This window comes from Lissotriton helveticus, chromosome 2_1, assembly GCF_964261635.1.
Source record: "Lissotriton helveticus chromosome 2_1, aLisHel1.1, whole genome shotgun sequence".
Classification (NCBI taxonomy): domain Eukaryota; kingdom Metazoa; phylum Chordata; class Amphibia; order Caudata; family Salamandridae; genus Lissotriton; species Lissotriton helveticus.
This window is the reverse complement of record NC_136059.1, coordinates 1,059,124,003-1,059,136,622: the sequence shown is the minus strand read 5'-3', so window position 1 is coordinate 1,059,136,622 and position 12,620 is coordinate 1,059,124,003. Positions and strand designations below refer to the sequence as shown.

Here is a 12,620-nt window from a genome sequence, read left to right as displayed (position 1 = left end):
TACAGGAGTACTTGTACAGAGTGGATTATATTCCTGGTTGGAAGAATAACGTGGCAGATGGTTTGTCGAGACTTCCGTTACCATGGCAGGAGGTTGATCGGTCTGGTGTTGAGTCATCTTTGTGTGAAGGTTCAGTGGCACCAGTGGGTGATGTTGTTGAATTTTGTTCAGGTGCTGTAAGTAAGGAGAAATGGAATGAGAGTATGGCAAGAGATGGTGTGTTGCGTAAGGATCAGGAATTGATAGTGAAGGGGGTCAGACGAGAGAGTACTCTCGAGAGTGCGGTTAGACCTTTTCTGAAAGTAATAGATGAATTGTCTATTTTGGATAATGAGGAAAATAAAGAAATGAAGGGCGACAAGTTTATACCACCGATGGATTTGAGATTTACATTATTCAAATTGGCGCACGAAGGCCATTTGGGTCAGTCTCTCACAAAAAAAAGGTTAAGGGAATATTTTTGGTGGCCAACCATGGATCAACATGTGTCTGATTGGGTGGAGAGATGTTCTGATTGCTTTGAGAGTGAGAAGAGGTTAAAGTTGAGCAGTCAGTCATCTCATGGCACTATTGAGGATCCTCTTGCTCCTTGGCATTCCGTATGTATGGATTTTATTGGTCCTTTCAATGGTTTAAGTATGGATTTTAAGTTTGCTCTTGTATTGATTGATGTCTATTCTAGATGGTTGTTAAGTTTTACAAGGAAATAACCACTAAGATGACGATTCACTTATTAACAGAAATTTTTAGAGAAGAAGGATTTCCAATGAAATTAATAACCGATAATGGGACTCCGTTAACCTCGGAGGAAATGGAAAAATTCTTGTGTGCTTGCGGAATTGTTTTTTTTTTTTTGCAGAGTTTTATATAGCGCGAACTAGACCCGAACTGAATCAGGTATCAGAGCGCTTTACATAGCACCAGTTACGTTACATGAGGACACGCATTCATTTTAGGCACGGGGAGATTAAGTGATTTGCCCAGAATCACAGGAGGTTTTTGGCGTCGTTACCGAGACTCGAACCGACACTCGAACCCAGATCCCCAGGTCCGAGGTCGAGCGCCCTAGCCGTTAGGCCAACCCCTCTCCCCCAATTGTTCACAGTAGAACATCCTTATACAACCCACAGGGGAACGGAATGATTGAGAGGGCAAACCGCATGGTGAAGGGTGCAATCCAAATGCCTCTAACCACTGGTGGTTCAGTGAAATGCATGGTGGATGAATTAGTCTGGGCATATCGTACGACTGAAAATTATTCTTCTGGTATGATTCCTTTTACTGTGATGAGGGGTCGTGCTGCTGGTACGAAGTTAATTCCAGCCTGGATGAAAGAGTGTATTGGTTTGGGGAATCCTGGAAGTGAGAAGAAGGCTGTAGAGGTGGTACATCCTGCCACACAGAAAATCAGGGTGAACGATTGGGTCAAAGTGAAACCTGGACGGATCACTGGTGGTTTGACAAAGTTTAGGGGGCCATTCAAGGTTAAATCTGTCCATGATAGATATGTAATTTTGAGTAATGGGAAACATTGGAATCTTAGGAGAGTGGCTCTCTACAAAAGAAATGTCAACGAGGATGTGTGTGATGTGATTGTGAGGGGAAAGGATGTGGTTGATGTCCGTTCAGAAGAAGGAAGTACTTTAACAAGTAGGGTTAGGAAACCTCCTTCTTACTTACGGGATTATTATCGTGATGATCCTTCGTTGTTTTCTTTTTTTTGTTTTTATAATTCATTCTTTTTTTTTTACAATAACTGAAGGAAAGAGGATATTTTGTATCTTGTTTTATTTTGTATTACATTCATGGCACTGTTTCTTTAACTTGTGCATTCCTTTTGGATTCTTCATTACTGTTGTGTTCTTTCTCTTTGCCTGGTGGGGCAGTTGCCTGCTAGCCTGGAGAGGGACACCAGCTGATACTTGTAGCTTAACAATAAATATACTTTTCTATATTATAACTCTTTGGTGAACGGCGTATCATTCCTCACAACAACTATCTACTTACTTCATGACTCATTCTGTTCATCCCCAAAATGGCTTAGCCCATTTTCAGTTTGCACCATGCCCAGACAGTCAGCTCTTAAAAATGTCTACTATTTCTTGATGTTCCCATAATGTCCAGACTTACAGTGAATACTGATTAAACATTATTTTGTTTAATCCTTTCATTTGATAGGTGCACTACTACAATGAGATGTTTGGGGTGTGGGAGCCACTACTGGAACCACTAGAAGTTGAAAAGAGCGATGACTTCAGGCCTTGGACTCTGGGAATAAAGGTATGGTTAAAGGCAATGTAAAAGTGAGTTAGTGTAATTTTTCATCATTTTGTTTTCTTGAGTGTAAAATATCTACTCTCGAATTTGCACAAAGTTAACTCAGATATTTATTGTGTTCACAACTAATTATGATACAGCTGTTCAGTTTGTGTTTCTGATATCTCCAAATAATAATAAAAAATTAAGAAAATGAACCACTAGGCAAACGAGCCTCACTCAACTGCTGCAAGATCTCTCTATTCCAGTCATGTAGGTTTTTAAAAAAAATATTTAAGCCGGGATAGTTCGACCTTAAATATTTCACATTACAAATCTGAAAGGTCCCAGGGCCAAATGCTTGCATTAATCACTATCTGAAGTTGTTAAATCTTGATCTGAGAAAGTGACAAAACACAACCATGATCAGGCAACTTCCTCAAGGAGGAAAAGGTTTTGGGTGTCTGTGTGTAGGGATGTTAAAAAACAACAACTTTTTATCTGAATTGAAGAACAATAGGAATGAGTGAGACGGTTTGTTGGAGATGTCCATCAAATCTGATCGGGTGCTGCTGACCCCGCCTAATTCTAGAAGCCCTTAAAAATTAATACTTGGGAGCTGCTGTTTCTGGATTTATGATTACAGCATCAGTGAGCCTGAATATATAGAATCCTTGACTGTCATTGTTCCAGTGGCCTTTTTGTTGTAAATGTGCTACTTTGAAGTAATCCAGTGCTGTAAAGCTCCAAAGTACATGCATCAATTGAGAACTAATTGTAATTCCCAAAATCACTGTTTCCCTCAGATTTTCAATTCAGCACCTCTGAAAAGTTTTTTTTCCTATTTGAGGTCAAATCAGTAATTTAGTAACCACAGGCAAGGGTGCTTCCAAATGGAAAGGGCATCACCATTGGGTGAAGTTTTTCTGAAAGCTATTAAGTCACACTGACCTCTCATTGGTAGTATTGTTTCTAAACTTCTGATTCACACTGAACATTATTTATAATTGTAATTATTTGAGGATTTGAAATGTTCAGGTGAAAATATTTCATGGAATATTGCTTGTAATTGTATTTTGTTTATTTGAGGACATATCAGTAGTTTTTGACATGAAAGCACTGGAAGCAGATTCAGCGGCTGTGACTTTCTTTTAAGTCAGATATAGTTTTTTGGAAAATTAATGACTCCGTAGAGGGTGAATGAAATTTTGTCTTCGAGGAGAGGACTTAACAGTAAAGTATGTGCTTGTAGGATTAATAATCTGAGTTGAGAGGGCACATTTATGGTGCATTGATGTGTTTGGCACCTACTGGGCAAATAGGAGAAAGTCTGACCTGGTCATTGAAGGGTCATTGCTGTGACTGGATTAGACCACAATGTCAGGAACGGTTCAGGTAGTAGACCTAGATTCACCTATCTTGGTACTGGGAGGTGACTATCGAAGATTGAATGACTGACTAGGAAGCTGATGGAAAACCTAAGAACTTTGTTGAGGTGTTGGTAGGAGCAGTGGTGGGCTCCACAAAGAATGTTTTGGCAATAGACAAACGTTCATATCACAAAAAAGGGCCACGGGTCCGGAGTCGATGGGAGGTCATACAAATTTCTGGGTGCACTCTGCCACTCTGAGGGGGATTTCCCTTTTAGGAACGGTTCCCCTCACACACCAGAGGTGTCATGCTTCATCATAAGGGTGCCTCCTCGCATGAAAGAACTAGTCACCACGCGGGCTACAACTGCTGTTTTCATTGAGAAGGGGGCAAGTGTACTATAACCCTATAACCCTGGTGTGTCCAGAAAAGGTGCAGTGCTAAAATGTGAGTGGTTAAAACTGGCTACGGGGTTAGCTATGCAGCAACTTTATTCAGCTACCCGGTGTCAGGATTAAAAACAGTAAATAGCTGGTAACGCAGGTGCTGCCATTAGAGGCATCTGTGTAAATGCTAGACCAACATGTTTCGGCCAAAGGACCTAGAATAGTGTCACTGCCTTCTTCAGGGTCAGTAGTTCAGCTACTGCAATAAATAGGTGCAATGAAAGTGAAAAAGCATGAGAACGCACGTGCGAAAAAATGATATGGTGTCATACTGAACCAGTGAATTTGGCTGTTCAGTATGTTCAAGCTCAACCTATTGTGGAGACAAAGAGCAACATGTCACAATGTCATACAAACATATTGAGAACATATATAGCATGAGTACAACGCACAGTTAGTCCTCCTATTTAGTCATACATTGAAACACATTAACATATGACGCCAATGTATAATGACTGCGATGTGTGACTCACCACTATAGGTTAGTGCCCTGGTTCCCAAACTGTGCGCCGCGGCACCCCGGTTAGCCGTTATGCGTTGCCAGGGGCGACGCCGCACGATGTGGGAAATTAAAGTGGCAGCGCTAGACATTTAGAAATGACACCTGCATAATCGTTATAACTCCGCCACTTTAAGGAAACAGGAATATAAAGAAAGGGTAGTCTGATCTGTAAGCAAAATACAGAGTGGAGCTGCAGGGGCTCTTGGAAGGGGTGAAACAACAGCAAGGCCTCATTAACATGCAAATGGTCTTTAAAAGACCTGTGAAGTGCTCAGGTGCGGCTGCTTGTGTGCCCAGGAGGTCTTATCCACAGGCTGCCACGCACAACTGGGGGAGGGGACTGGGGGGGGGAGGGCTGATGCCCTTTGAGTTCAGTAGGTGTTGCGCACCTGAGTCTGAGGGCACAAAGAGAACAGGCATGGAGATAATGGATAGAGGGCACGAAGGGAGAAGGCATGGAGGAAAGGGGCAGTCTTAGGGCACGAAGGGAGCAGGCATGGAGGAAAGGGGCAGTCTCAGGGCACGAAGGGAGAACGCATTGAGGAAAGGGGCGGTCTCAGGGCACGAAGGGAGCAGGCATGGAGGAAAGGGACAGTCTCAGGGCACGAAGAGAGCAGGCATGGAGGAGAGGTGCTGTCTCAGGCAGTCTCAGGGCACGAAGGGAGAAGGCTTGGAGGAAAGGGGCAATCTCAGGGCACGAAGGGAGAAGGCATGGAGGAAAGGGGCAATCTCAGGGCACGAAGGGAGTAGGCATGGAGGAAAGGGGCAGTCTCAGGGCACGAAGGGAGAAGACATGGAGGAAAGGGGCAGTCTCAGGGCATGAAGGGAGCAGGCATGGAGGAAAGGGGCAGTCTCAGGGCATGAAGGGAGAAGGCATGGAGGAAAGGGGCAGTCTCAGGGCACGAAGGGAGCAGGCATGGAGGAAAGGGGCAGTCTCAGGGCACGAAGGGAGAAGGCATGGAGGGAAAGGGCAGTCTCAGGGCACGAAGGGAGAAGGCATGGAGGAAAGGGGCAGTCTCAGGGCACGAAGGGAGAAGGCATGGAGGAAAGGGGGCAGTCTCAGGGTACGAAGAGAGAAGGCATGGAGGAAAGCGGCAATCTCAGGGCACGAAGGGAGAAGGCATGGAGGAAAGGGGCAGTCTCGGGCAGTCTCAGGGCACGAAGGGAGAAGGAATGGAGGGAAGGGGCAGTCTCAGGGTACGAAGAGAGAAGGCATGGAGGGAAAGAGCAGTCTCAGGGCACGAAGGGAGAAGGCATGGAGGAAAAGGGCAATCTCAGGGCACGAAGGGAGTAGGCATGGAGGAAAGGGGCAGTCTCAGGGCACGAAGGGAGAAGACATGGAGGAAAGGGGCAGTCTCAGGGCACGAAGGGAGCAGGCATGGAGGAAAGGGGCAGTCTCAGGGCATGAAGAGAGAAGGCATGGAGGAAAGGGGCAGTCTCAGGGCACAAAGGGAGCAGGCATGGAGGAAAGGGGCAGTCTCAGGGCAGGAAGGGAGAAGGCATGGAGGGAAGGGGAAGTCTCAGGCAGTCTCAGGGCACGAAGGGAGAAGGCATGGAGGAAAGGAGCAGTCTCAGACAGTCTCAGGGCACGAAGGGAGAAGGCATGGAGGGAAGGGCCAGTCTCAGGGTACGAAGAGAGAAGGCATGGAGGAAAGGGGCAATCTCAGGGCATGACGGGAGCAGGCATGGAGGAAAGGGGCAGTCTCAGGCAGTCTCAGGGCACGAAGGGAGAAGGCATGGAGGAAAGGGGCAGTCTCAGGGCACGAAGTGAGCAGGCATGGAGGAAAGAGGCAATCTCAGGCAGTCTCAGGGCACGAAGGGAGAAGGCATGGAGGAAAGGGGCAGTCTCAGGGCACGAAGGGAGCAGGCATGGAGGAAAGAAGCAGTCTCAGGGCACGAAGGGAGCAGGCATGGAGGAAAGGGGCAGTCTCAGGGCATGAAGGGAGAAGGCATGGAGGAAAGGGGCAGTCTCAGGGCATGAAGGGAGAAGGCATGGAGGGAAGGGGCAGTCTCAGGGCACGAAGGCAGCAGGCATGGATAGAAGGGGGAGTCGGAAGGCACGCATGGAGATGGCATGGACAGAAGGGGTAGTCGGAGGTCACGAAAGAGGAGGCATGCACAGAAGGGGCAGTCTGAGGGGGCGGGGGCAGACATGGACAGAGGGGGCAGTCAGAGTGAAACAGGAAGTACACCCGAGGTCGGGCTTACATCTCCACCCACCCGTCCACCGTTAAAAAAAAGTGGGGGGAGCCATGGCCAACTGCCAATTAGGTCAAGGGAGCCACGGGTCAAAAAAGTTTGGGAACCACTGGGTTAGTGAATTGACCACATCTGTCCCGGCATAATGGCCATATGGTACGTGCGCAAAAACCTGTCAAAGAAAGTTTATAGCATTAAAACCAGAAAACCCCAAGAGAGGGAAATAAAGAGAGAATGCAACATGACTGTTTAATAAACATTGTAGATCTGTCCTCTAAAATCTGAAAGAGACACGTTAGTGATAGATTCCTTACCATAGAATATTCCCCAGGCACCAGACTGGATCTGGAAAGTTTTCTGCTTAGCAGTACCCCTGCGCGCCGGTAGGTGGCGTCATGCGACTCACGTCCATCACTGGCGTCGTACGTGCCGGGATGACGTCACGGAGACTACTTAGGCGCTGCCGTCAGTTCTTTCTTTTTCCACACCGAAAGCGCAGATCCGGACTGAGCACGTACCTCGGTCATTTTTTTACCACTTTTTGAGACTTTTGTCTACTTCTCTTGTCTCCTGGTGCACGTAGGGATGCCCGGCTTTAAGTCTTGTGGGTCGTGCCGCCGTAATATGTCGGTGGCGGACCCCCATGATGTCTGCCTCTACTACCTGGAGACCGACCATGACTCCTGGGATTGTCGGGACTGCTGTGCCATGGCTCCGAAGGCCTTGCAGGAGCGGCGCCAGAAGTTGCTGGAGGTCTGGCACGCCTCTCACCGCCACTCCGGGTCTAGGGGCCGTTCGCGGCGTCTTTACCTTCAGATTCCGGTATGCGACGCCATAAGAAGAAGTCAAAATAGCGTGTTTGCTCTCCGACGTCCCCCATCGCTCCTCGGAGGTGGACGAAGAGGACAGGGGCTTCGCTCCTGTGGCTCCTCTGGAGCCTGGGAGTCCTGCGGCCTACCCGCTTTACCCGGGTTCGTCGGCGACTCCCGAACAGATGCAAGAGTTTGTTGCTGCCATGGACTGCCTGTTTAGGCCTCGGGCTCCCGCCTGCGCGCCGGCGGGTTCCGCGATCCCGTGTCCAGATCCTGTTGGCCCGGCAGCACCGCCTCTAGCGCCGGCCCCGGAGCCACTGGATCCAGCGCTCTTGGCTCCGGCGCCACAAGGTGCAGCACCGCCGAATCCGGCGCTGCCCTTGGCTCCGGGCCCAGCACCGCCCCTGGCTCCGCCACAGGCACCGCACTGGGTGCCGGTTGTCCCGCCCCGGTTCGCGGACCACTTCGCTCCGAGCTGGGATCCACATTGGGATGTGGCTCCGGTTCGGCCCCGGCCGGCGCCTTTCCCGGCCGGGGGCCCCTCTCCGGCTCCGGCCCTGCCGCCGCGGCCGGCTCCTTCTACTCCGGAGCCGGATGAGACTGGGACGGCTCTGAGGACCCCCTTGCGCGGCAGTGTGACTCTGAGCAGGATTGGGTGGATGACCTTCAAGATGCGGGTGAACTTGATGTGTCTTCTGACCCGGGGGTTTGCCTCCCCTCTGTCTACTATGGAGGAGGGCGCTTCCTACACATGGTGCTGCGTCGGCCTGGTGATCCTGCCTTCTTCACCACTCACCCCACGTTGTCCACTCACGTGATGTCAACGAGGTCACATAAGACCCGCCCCAGCGCGCCTACGTCAGTTTTTCCTTTTCTGCGTGCAACGCGGATCCGGTCCTTGCTACGGGCCTGTTTTGGGCCCCTTTTTTCTCCATTTTCTTTTGGAGGAACAGTGTGCGAATGCCTTCGGGCTTCAAAACTTGTACTTTTTGTGGGCGTCTTATGTCGGCGACGGACCCGTACCTCATTTGTATGTGGTGTTTGGGGGAGGATCACGGCACCACAGACTGCGAGGCCTGTCAACAGTTGAAGCCGAAGTCGCGATGGGAGCGCCGCATGAAACTTCTCTAGGCGTGTCTCTCCCGGTCGACGTCCTCCCCTCGGTTTGCTTCGAGTTCGGCCGTGGTCGTCGTCCTCGCCGTTCTCCGATTTCAAGTGAGCGTCGCTCATCGGTGGGTAAGTGTCGCATTTTGTCCCCGGGGGCTGTGTGCCGGCTTACTGGGGGCATGGACACTCCGCGGGTGATGTGGACCGCATGTCGTCCTAGCCACTGTTTCCCGGTGTTGGGGCGTCGAGAGTCCAAATGGAGACATATGCGGTGGCTTTGCAGGCCTCGCTGGCATCTCCCCCTCCCTCCGCGCCGCCAACAGCTCCGGACCCGGCGCCAACTGGTTCGGATCCAGGCTTGGAGGGTGTCGTTCTCCTGGGGTGCGGCTCCACTGGGGCACCTTCTTCAGACCACGGCGTCTCTGCCTCACCGCAAACTCCTGCGGGAGTCCCTGTGGGGTCGCAGGACTCCCGGTCCCTTGACAAGGTGGTCCTGTCTACGGCCAAGGTGACGGTGCCGGCAGAAGCTGGACTCTGCGGAGCCACAGGGGTTGGTGCACCCTCCTCGTCCTGCTCCGGGTCGTGGCTGGGTGCGGACCCCTCGCCCCTCTCCGGGCCCCACTAGTCCCTCCCCACCGGCGGCTGCCTCGACGGAGGGCGAGTTGGAGGTTGAATCGTCCCTGGCACCACCTCATGGGTTACCGAGCGATTAATACCTCATTCTGGGCCGCAGCTGGCGGAGGGCTTCATGCCACTCCCCAGGCCTGTCTCATTCCCCCGCGCAGGTGGCTACTTCGGGGGTCGGGCCGTTCGACTCCAGCTCCGCTCCGGGCTCTGGTGTGGGGTGACTTGTAGGAACCTTGGCCGGCGACGCCGGATGGTGCCGACAACCGGCTTCAGGCAGCAGACTTTTCGTCTTAGGACGCTCCGAAGGCAGGCTGCATATTTGTGTCGTCCTCCCCAGAGACTGGTCGCCGTGTGGTGTCTTTTTCACCGGCATCGAAGGGCTCCCCGCCCTTCCTGAGGCAGAGGTGTTTGTCGGAAGAGCCGCAGGTTCCTCATTCCTCGGCCCCTCTGACTTTCAAGTCTGGCCCTTGCCCGTCCCGCTTGGCCTCGGGGACGGCTGCCTAAGTCTGCAGCCGTCGCCCACGGAGGAGCTGCTTTCCCCGCCGCGGGGCCCTACGGAGGCGGTGCGGCCTTCGCTCATGCGGTGTCCACAGATGTGGGCATCCTGCGGATGGGTTGCCCTGTGGCTCATTTTCCGGCGGACCATCTATTGGAGGTCCTCATCCAGGGCTATGGTGAGAGGGAGATTCTGCTCCTCTTTGAAGGTTCCCTCTTTTCTTCCTTGACGGGGGCTTGGAGGCGTCCTGCCTTAGGGGACCCGGTGCCTCAGCATCTTCTGCACCGGCATCTCCCAGCGCCACGTGACCCGGCGTGCCTTTCCCTCTGCCTCATCTGTTGCGGGCTGCTTTTCCCTCCCTGCCGCCGCTGCTGACTCCGCTATCCCGAGAGGCCTGCTTATTGGACTCTTGGGGGCGCGACATTATCTCCTTGAACAGCGCTGCCCTGCAGGCCCTGAACACCTTGTATGTGCTGGCTCAGGCCTCCTCCTGTTTGTGGGACTCGGCTGAGTCTCTGGGATCCGCAGCGTCCCAGGATGGTGGTCAAGTGGACTTGATGCATCATGCTTTGGACGGCTGGGAGCTTGCAGCGTTTATGCTCCGCTACGGACATCTCAGAGGTGCTGGGCCGGGCCATGGCTTCCTCGGTCGCTCTCCATCGCCATGCTTTGCTTTGGGATGGAGTATTCACTGAGAATATTCGGGAGCGACTCATTGACCTTCCATTTGATGGCAGCCTGTTGTTCCATGCCCCGGCCGACTCCGCCATCCAGAGGCTCTTGGCAGGGCTCCGTCCTCCTCCTCCTTATCATCCTCCTCCTCCTCCTCCATCCCCTCCTCAGTGACTCCTGAGTCGGGTTGATGCTCGGCCTTCTTATGCCGGTTGTTCTGGCTGTGGAGTGTGTTTTCTGGCTATTTGGGTGCTTCCTTGGGACTTTGGCTTTGTTGGCTGCTGGACAGCCCTTTTGTTGATTATGTGTGTGTGTTGGAATTGTTGTGCAGACTTGGCCCTGAGATTAGGCCTTGTGCTTGCTTGGGCTGCTTGTCAAGCCTCTCGCGGGGGTGTTTTTTTCCCCCGTGGCTCTTTTTTTTTTTCCTCTGCTGCGGAAGTTTTTCCAAAGAGGGTTCCCATATCTTGGGAATTATCGTACCCTAGGTGGGGTAGTGGTAGCGATTATGTGGCTTGCTCTCTGCTGGAGGGTTCTGGTCGCCTTCGAGTGCCTGTTCTTCTTGGCGTTGGTGTAGGTTGCTTTTGCTCCTTGAGGTCGTGTGCGCGGCCACTCATAGTGGTGTGCCCTCCTCTCCCTGCTTGTGCCCTGAGGTCTGGGATGATCCTATGTTCTCCCTTACCAGGCGCTTGGCCTTCCTGGGTCCTCGGGCTGTTCTTCTTGCGGCTTTTGACTGCCAACGCAGTTCTGGCTGGCAGGTTTTTCTCCACCTGGAGTGGGTTGCCTTCTTTCCCTCGCTTCCTTGGGTCTTCTAGGCTTCTTTTTCTTACTCCCTTCCTGTCTTGGCATTGGGCGGAAGATGTGTTTTCTTGTGGGACAGTGGGATGCTTCGGCCTCTCCGACCTTGCCCTTGGTTCCTCTTCAGCCTTCTTCTCCCTCCTACATCATTTGGGGTCGGTGAGGGTCTGCTTCGGAGGTTTCCCTTGCCTGGCAGGGACGAGGTTATACCTGGCCCACAGATCTGGTTCCCTGTGGGGCCCTCTGTTCTGTATTGACTGGTGGGGTCCTTTCGCAGACCCTCCTTCCTAGGGGGTATTGCTAGGGTATCTATTCTACATGAAGGAATCTGCGCCTAGTAGTCTCTATCAGATGTACGAGTTACTTACCTTCGGTAACGATGTATCTGGTAGAGGCGATTGTAGCCGCAGATTCCTTCACGGCCCGCCCTTCCTCCCCTATTCTTCGAGGACCCTTAGGTTGGTCTTCGGTACTCGCCTCCGGGGGTGGGGGGGGTGGCGCTGTATCTCCTGTGGCTCCACCTGGGGGCAGTTCATTCCTCCCTTGGTTCTTGGGAGGATGAGGTCCCAGTGTTTCGGTGCTCTGCTACTCTGGCTACTCCAGGTTTGGGGGGATCCCTGTCCTCCCTCTGCTCCCTTCCTGACATTGTTATCCTTTGATTAAGGGTGGTTGTGCAGGGCTCTGCTCGCCTCTTCTTCTTTCCCTACCTTGGGTTCTCTGGTGTGACACTACTGTGGCTGGTGGTGTTAGTCACCGTTTCTTTCCAAATCCAAATGTTCTGCTTTTTGCACACTGTTTCCATGCTTCCACAGTTTTTTATCTGGTAATTCCGCGTTGTGGTGCGGAAAACTTCTCTGAAGAAAACTGACGTAGCGCGCTGGGGCAGGTCTTATGTGACCTCGTTAACGTCACGTGCGCGGCGACGCCTGGACGGAGTTGCTTGATGTCGTCCCGCCCCCGGCGCTTAGGGATGCTGTGGCAAAAAAGTTTCCGGATTCAGTTTCACGCCTGGGAGTAATTCTACATGAAAGAATCTGCGGCTAGAATCGTCTCTACCAGATACATCGTTACTGAAGGTAAGTAACTCGTACATCAGGTGTGGTCTGGGCACGGCTGATTCGTTGGGCATGGCGATTTCCACGACTGTGGTGTTGCGGCGCCATGCGTGGTAGCGATCTACTGGGTTCTCGCTTGATGTCCAGAGCTCGCTCATGGACATGCCCTTTGATGGCTCTCGCCTCTTTGGCGACAAGGCTGACAATGCTCTGGAGCGCTTTAAAGACTCATGGGCCGCGGCCAAGTCTTTGGGTCTTTCCACGAAGAGCCCTTCCACGCCT

The 12,620-nt window shown here is 52.0% G+C and overlaps 1 protein-coding gene across 2 annotated transcripts in view; it reads left to right on the top strand.

The window, feature by feature from the left end:
* Positions 1-12,620, top strand: part of VPS13A (vacuolar protein sorting 13 homolog A) — a 2,196,319-nt gene that overhangs the window by 968,119 nt on the left and 1,215,580 nt on the right. For both annotated transcript variants that reach the window (XM_078675860.1, XM_078675861.1), the window contains exon 42: positions 2,179-2,280. In XM_078675860.1, coding sequence (XP_078531986.1) covers positions 2,179-2,280 — 102 coding nt within the window. The remainder of the gene's footprint in view (positions 1-2,178; positions 2,281-12,620) is intronic.